Source organism: Poecilia latipinna, unplaced genomic scaffold, assembly GCF_001443285.1.
Source record: "Poecilia latipinna isolate Pla-1442-1.1 unplaced genomic scaffold, P_latipinna-1.0 Scaffold14, whole genome shotgun sequence".
NCBI lineage: Eukaryota > Metazoa > Chordata > Actinopteri > Cyprinodontiformes > Poeciliidae > Poecilia > Poecilia latipinna.
Genome location: NW_015112630.1, coordinates 1 through 7,225, shown reverse-complemented (window position 1 = coordinate 7,225; position 7,225 = coordinate 1). Strand labels below are relative to the sequence as shown.

At 35.3% G+C, this 7,225-nt stretch overlaps 1 protein-coding gene and 1 long non-coding RNA gene across 5 annotated transcripts in view; both read right to left on the bottom strand.

The window, feature by feature from the left end:
* LOC106946897 (uncharacterized) overlaps positions 1–3,052 on the bottom strand; it is a 7,803-nt gene extending 4,751 nt beyond the window's left edge. The window contains exons 1-3 of one of the 3 annotated variants that reach the window (XR_001424862.1): positions 2,331–3,052; positions 1,629–1,794; positions 810–904 (exon numbers count right to left, since the gene is read on the bottom strand). Coding sequence is in view for 2 of the 3 variants with exons in the window: in XM_015031589.1 (XP_014887075.1) it covers positions 810–904; positions 1,633–1,794; positions 2,331–2,497 (424 nt within the window). In the remaining variant the exon portion in view is untranslated. The remainder of the gene's footprint in view (positions 1–809; positions 905–1,628; positions 1,795–2,330) is intronic. The other 2 variants (XM_015031589.1, XM_015031579.1) reach the window with 2 other exon arrangements.
* Positions 1–7,100, bottom strand: part of LOC106946907 (uncharacterized) — a 13,480-nt gene extending 6,380 nt beyond the window's left edge. Inside the window, exons 1-4 of one of the 2 annotated variants that reach the window (XR_001424870.1) lie at positions 7,056–7,100; positions 6,906–6,955; positions 4,950–5,056; positions 4,796–4,843 (exon numbers count right to left, since the gene is read on the bottom strand). This is a non-coding gene — a long non-coding RNA (uncharacterized LOC106946907). Of the gene's footprint in view, positions 1–4,795; positions 4,844–4,949; positions 5,057–6,905; positions 6,956–7,055 lie in introns of those variants that run through there. The other variant, XR_001424865.1, reaches the window with a different exon arrangement.
* Between the last annotated feature and the right edge of the window lie 125 nt (positions 7,101–7,225).

Below are 7,225 nucleotides of genomic sequence, written 5' to 3'. Positions count from 1 at the left end.
TATATATATATCCAAGAAATGGCAAAACAATGCAAACTTCAATGGATGACTCGCATCACATTCCACCAGAATGAGCACTGTCAAAGTCTTTCCATCGTTCAAAAGGCTTTAATGTGTTATCTGTGCTTTACTTGGTCTAATAACATTGTGTGTTCTTGTAAAATTCAGGAAAGTGTCCACAGATACAGCTCTGGAAAAAATGAACAGATCACTTCTCTGAAATCCATTGAAAACCTCACAGTTATTCCACCAAATACTGATTTCATTAGTATTGTTGTTTCTAAATGCACATGAACTTGTTTTCTTTGCATTATTTGAGGTCTGAAAGAGCTGCATCTTTTTCATGATTTTGGCCATTTCTCATGTCTGCAAATAAATACAAAATTCTTACTTGGAATTTCAAAGACATGTCAGTAGTTCATAGAATAAAATAACAATGTTCAATTTACTCAAACATTTACCTATGAAAAGTAAAATCAAGAGAAACTGATCATTTTAAGTGATCTCTTCATTTGTACCCAATGATTTACTTTTTAAACTCAAACCAAATAATATAAATGTTGCATACAAATTTTAAACATTTCTCTTTAGTATTTTTTGTGAATTATGCAATTGGAAATTATTTTGGAATACTTCCAACATGTATTTTCAAAAAGAAAAAACACTTTTTTGTACATGTACTGTTTTTTCTTAGTTTCCCTTTTTATTTTTTCCCAGATACAAATAGTTGATAAAGAAAAAAAAAAAACATTCATATTCAAATTTCTACTTGGACCCATAACTGTCATGCGTATGGATTAGAATCTTACTTGCTCCAGGTTTGCCTATTGGGCTTGCAGCTCTGGACCACTCATAGTCATCATCCAGCCACTGGTTCACCAATTTCTGCTTCACATCTTTCTTTCTGCAGAAACAAAATACTGAGAATGTGTATCTGTTCTTAGAATATTGCTGAGCTGAAAATCAGCTTGGATTTAGAGTAATATTAGTGCCTCTAACCTTTAACCATTAGCATTACTACACTTATATCCTCATTCTATTGCTCGGTCATACATGTTCTCAAATTAGTCAACATGGATGTTATTGGAATATATTTCAGTTTTCTATCTACTGTAAAACCATCTAAGGTGTTAGTAGCTAAATAAGGACGACTTTAACAAACTAACAGAAACAAATCTCTTGCTAAGGCATCATTTTCTGTGTCCAGCATACACTGCTACAGGAGAGTGAACAACCAGTGTTTCATTCTCTGTACAACCAGTTACAGCAAGAAGCACTCAGTGAAAAAATACTGAGTGCTTAAAGATTAGTAGAATGATAGTGTGTGATCATTGTCAACATATTCTTGATTTTATCTGCTATTGGCCATGAATTACTCTTCAACGGTCCCTTCCATCCCAGCCTCCCTCAGTATTCATAGTTGGTGACTTTAGTTTTCCATGTGAATTAGTCCTCTCTACCATAAGGGGATAACACTACATCACTACACTATGTCTGTTTTAAAGTTCTGCTTTTAATGTGCTGTAAAATGTATCATTCATGAATACATTAAAGGCAAAGCACTTAGTCATTTTCCCTTTTTGTTAGTAGGATCATGTTTTGTAACAAAAAAACATATCACAGCTTACTTACTGTGTGTGTTTGCGTTTGTTGACAACAGCATATGCAACCAGGGTTACCACAGCAACCAGCAGGGCAGCAAGGGTCACACTTAGCCCTGCATAAAACGGAACTTTCTGTATGGGGAGGTTACAATTCTCTCCCAAGTACCAGTTGTCGTTCACTTTGTCACATCTAAGGAAGGAATAAATCAAAACACAATTAAAGACAAACAACAAAGTGTAGTGAATAATGTAATTAAATATTAATTTAAATATTAATAGAAAAATTGTATTGGGATGCTAAAAACTAAATCATATAACAACCTGTTCACTAAAAGTTGTTTTTCCTTCGTTTTATTTAGTACTTTAGCAGGAATGTTTAACTGATCTTTTACATGAACCAAGTCAGTGTGATCGACTGTGATGCACTGAACTGGAACATAGGAAGGTGTCTTCAATTAAACATTTTAAAGTTAAATAAACTGCAGTGAGGAATGAAGAACTGCTCAGTTCTTAGAAGACTGTCTACTTTGACCTTCATACTGTATCTCTCTCATCATTTGGAAATATAGATTAAGTTTGACTAATAAGACTGTGAAATCAGTATAATCTAATAAGCTGCAGTTTTTCTGAGTTACAGCTCTTGATCTCTATAGCAACAGATATGCTAGAATTGGAAAAGTGAAAAGTTGATATTGTTTGTTAGGTAAAATAAGCACATCAACGTACATGCAGATCTCTCCCAACCCTTTGAAGATGTTGCAGGTCCCCTTATTATGGCACTTTAAAGCGTCAGTACGTTCTTGGTCACATCTGCTTCTACAAACGATCGTGCCATTTTTTAAATCATCAGGACTGAAGTATTCAGCTATACCCGTGTCCCGCAGTGTTTCCATACATATACCTACAGAAAAAAGACAGAAGGTTTTAATAAGATCATGCCAACTTAATCCATCCAACTCCTTTCAGAGACCATGATAGTACCTCCCACAATAAGAGGGTGAGAGACGAGATGAACCAGGGATACACAGGTTGCTACTCCATCACACACACACAAGGCAGGGCACAACGAGGCAGCCGCAGACTTACACACAGTGAATTGAAATGGACATTTATCTGAACACTCATTCATGTCTGGCTCTGGGGTTAAACCAGAGTAGCAGAGAAAACTCACATACAGTAAGCATGAGGAGAACAGACAAACTCCAAACAGAAAGATCCCAGCCAGAGACCAAGGCCAGAATCCAGTTTTAGACCAGTTGATCCATTGGTGCAATAATTCATGCTTGCAGCTAAATGTTTCAAAAGTAAGATATACTGATGGATTTTTGAAGAAGACAGCCTTTGACTATGACTGTACCAACATTTATCAGTGGTAAATGATAGAGACTGTCAGCCAGTATGGACTCCATTCCAGACAACAGGCTAGCTTTGAGGCTAACCATCTGCAAGAAGGCCAAGCTGAGACTATTTTAAAGAAACTCGGTTTTAATGTGTATCAATCGCTTAAGAATGCATTATTTTCTTTTACTGAACTTTTGTGATGGTGAACTGGTTTGTTAGCATGGCCTTAGCATGGGAAACAAAAGGAGGTTGATGAGCATATAGTTAAGGTCAGTACAAAGAAAGTGGGAGGTGCTTAAAAGACCTTTATCGGTTCTTCAGAACAAGAGACACTAAGAGGGAAAGATTCATCCTGAAAGACCCTTGGAATCATCTGCAGAGTTCAGACTACTACCATCAAGAAAGAGGTTTACGTATGCCCAGAGGCCAAGATCAAATCAGTACATGAGGTCTTTTATTTTCATGTACTGAGAATAAAAGAAAACCAACTGGTCATTTCAAAACCTGCTGAGTTTTGAAATGATTCCAGATGAATCGCGCCATTGGAGTCCTGATGTACTTTTGTGAATATGAGTTTGTTTTTTGTTTCTCTCTCTGGAATGGGACTGTTGCTGTGTGAGGATTTTGTAGACTGTTTTAGGTGAATTACCCCTCGACAACTTATATCAATTTATTTAATCTTAATGGGAAACATTTAAAAATAGTTTAAAAATCCAAGTCAAACGACTAATTAAACTCTAATGTAATTAACAATGCTTTCTGGAATACTCATCCATACAGTTTGGGTGATTGTAGATAAATTTGTGAATCAGAAACATATTGAGATGCATGTTACAAAACAGCCTGTGTTCAATAGTTGCTGCACAATTATTTGCCAATACTAATGTACAAAAAGTGATGATGACCTCTTGGAGTAAAATCTCACATGCATGTGGTTAAAGACGTGAACGTAAAAACAGGCTGCTGATTACTGAACTAGAGGCAAAAACCATTTTATTGGTATTTTCACTCCATATGTTATAAAAAGGTTGTTTGGTGTCATTCAGATTTGAACTAATAAAGTTTGTCTTGTTCACTTAATGCTATGTTCCCTCAAGTCCTAAATCTCTTTATGCATTGTACTTTTCTACTTTCTGCTTCTCCTCAGTGATCTCCATCCTCTTTTTCTTTCCTGACTCCTATATTTGTTGAAAAAAGTGGAACTTAGTCGCTGTGTTTCTACAGTGCTTATACCTGATTGCTGTGTTGTAAAGAAACTTCTTACAACTGAGCTGGTTCAGAGGTGGATCATTTGGAAAGTCAGGGCTTTGAAAAATATATTTTCTGTCTAGAGAAGATAAATGTGTGTAGGATGTTGCAGTTTTTTGGTTTTTGTTGTCCAAATGTAGGCTGAACTTTGCTCGCAGAGCGAAACGTTTTACTAATTGTCCAATACTTTTTATTATGTGCAAATGATCACACAAACTGTAAACACATCCATCAGTTGATGAAACATAAAAGCTTAATTTAAAATACACCAATAAGACATGAGAACCTGTCTTAACTTTATTGATAATGTGCAGATACTCATAAAAGCACAAAAACTTTCTGCTTAATATTTATTACAAGATTTTAGTAATTTAATAACATTTAGAAATATTCACAATTCACATTTGTTTTGGTGAAAGAACAAATCTGACACATTCCTTAAAGCTCATTTTCCCCTGAAACGTGACTTACTCCACTAACCCTTTTTGTGTACTAACCCAATCCATTGCTCACTCATACATTATTATTATTTGATAATATTATCTTTACTTGTTTTTACACAAGTAAAACTATGTTTTATGTGCTTAAACACTTACCTTTCTTGTCTACGGATGTTTTCTTGAATGTGGTGTCTGAAATATTATCATAACCTAATAATCAAAGGAGAAAGAAAACAGTAATTTGATCTCCACAGAAAAATTAAGCATCACTGAGGATTTGAGTTGTGATTTCTTTAAGAATGATTTTTTATATTACCTTCCACTTCTGTAAGTATTTCTCCAACCTTTTCAAAGCTCTGATTATATTGAGCTTCATGGTTGCCATTATTAACTTCCAGAATCACATCATGTGCGACATTTACACTGAGGGAGACAAATTTTCTGAATTAGCTAAAATTAAGACATTCCTTATCTTAAAAACAGGTACAACTGTTCTGTATATGAAATACACTTTTTTTTTACTGTTGTTTGTGTTTGAGACCAACAAAATATTGTGAATGTTATAAGCTTTCAAATATCAGACAATGTCAGCTGCTGCTCCTCAGATGTGGTGTACCACAAGGTTTTGTTTTAGTCCTGTCATATTTCTCTTGTAGCTGGGTCCACTTTCTAAAAGTGAAATGAAAGTTGAATCATTCCATTTTTATGTAGATGACATTCAAGTCTGCCTTTCCATAAAAAGCCATCCATCCCATTCAGCAGAGAATCTACTGCAGTATTTGGACAGAGCAGAAATTACTCTATGTAAACAATAGATGGAAGTTTATTTGGTAAATTCAACCTGCTGACAGGAAGTGCCAGTGTTGATGGATCGTTGGACTCGTTTGGCTGTATATCCATTAGGAATCTTGGGGCCAATCTTTGATTCAGATTTGAAATAAGTCACTGCAGTAATCTAGCTTTTATCATCAGAGCCTTTCTAGTAAGATCCAGAATTATTTTCCCCAAAATGCCTTTGAGATGGAGATGGTTATTAATACTTTTATTACTTCTAGGCTGAACTATCGCAACTCTCTCTACCTGGATTAACTAGTCTCTTTTCGTAATCGTCAGCTTATTAAAGCGCCGCAGTCTCTTAATGTGGATAAGGCAGAAAGAACATTTTGCCCCATTGTATTGAATTTCCCCCACTGACTGCCTTTTTTTTTTTTTTTTAGAATTGATAAGATCTTATTAGTTTGAAATGTTTAAATGGTTTGGCACCTCTTTATCTTTCTGAGGTTTTACATGAACAGAAGAGCTCTACCAACAACCGACTCTTCCTAGGACTCAGCTTGTTACCAGGGGAGACGGAGCTTTTTCAGCAGCAGACCTTCTATGTCTGCGATGTCTGGTGGAGCTTTGAATGAATTCAGTTCTGTCATGGCAGTGGTTGATGGAGTAGGACCCAAATGCACAAGCATCATGGACCGAGGCAAGTTCCTGGTATAACGATGTAAGGAAGAAGCCGGCTGCTGTGGTTTGACCAAGATGAAGTCAACTACCACGTCTGGAAAGGAAAGTCTTTAGTGTACTTGAAAACTACCGCTATCCTGGGAAGTGAGTTAGCAGCTGGAGTTAATGCACAAGAAGCTACAGAGATAGCCCGTGATGTCATTCAGATTAGTGGCAATCATATGCAGATGTTCTGGATGGAAGAACAATCAGACAATATGATTTGCACCAATGATTTTATTTATCAAATATATTGCAGAACTAATATGGAATTAACTGAATAGCTCACTTGAAGATTCACTTATGTGATCTGCAGTGTCACTCCTTTTATTGATTTTCCACTGAGTACTGTGGTGAATCAGTGTATCTGGGCTCAACTCATAATGACTTTTCACTCTGAACAAGGCCTAATCAAGGTTTAGATACTCAGAGTTCATTTTATTGATTGATATCAGTCGTTCCAGTAACTAAGAACTTGCTTGCTTGGTGAAGCCAACAATGAGTTCATGGAGGTACTCTGAGTTTGTTAAACTTCTATTTTTCAATATTTCAATTAAAAAAATAATACATTTCAACAGAAAAATAGAGGTTTTGTTTTGTTTCTTTTTCAGAAGTATTCATAGAAAATATTTTCTTTTTCCCTAAATCTTTTCATTTATTTATGCTTGTCTGTAGAAGGAGGTTTTTTTTAGGCAGATTCTATTTAGCATTGTTTTGTTCACTCAACAAAAAGGTTTTCACTTTTTGCTTTGGAAAAAAAACAAGTACACTTATTTACTTGTCTGTGCTTTCTTTAAAGTTGAATGCCTTTGCTTTGACTTCTCTTATCTGAAATAAAGATAAAGAAAGAAAGAAATTAGTCAGCTATGAGGTTCACACTTGGGTTTATTATTTATTATTAGTTTGTAGAGTGTTTAAACTGCTTTACCTCCTCTGCAGTGTGATCAAATGTTGAAGCAGGACCTGTGCGGCTAAGAGAAGCAAAGACAAAAATCTTGTCAAATATGACTTTGCAATTTAAAAAGAGTGGTAACACTTTATTTGAAGAGGTTTTATACAGTTTGTTGCTTAAAATCACATTACTAAAATATTCCTTTT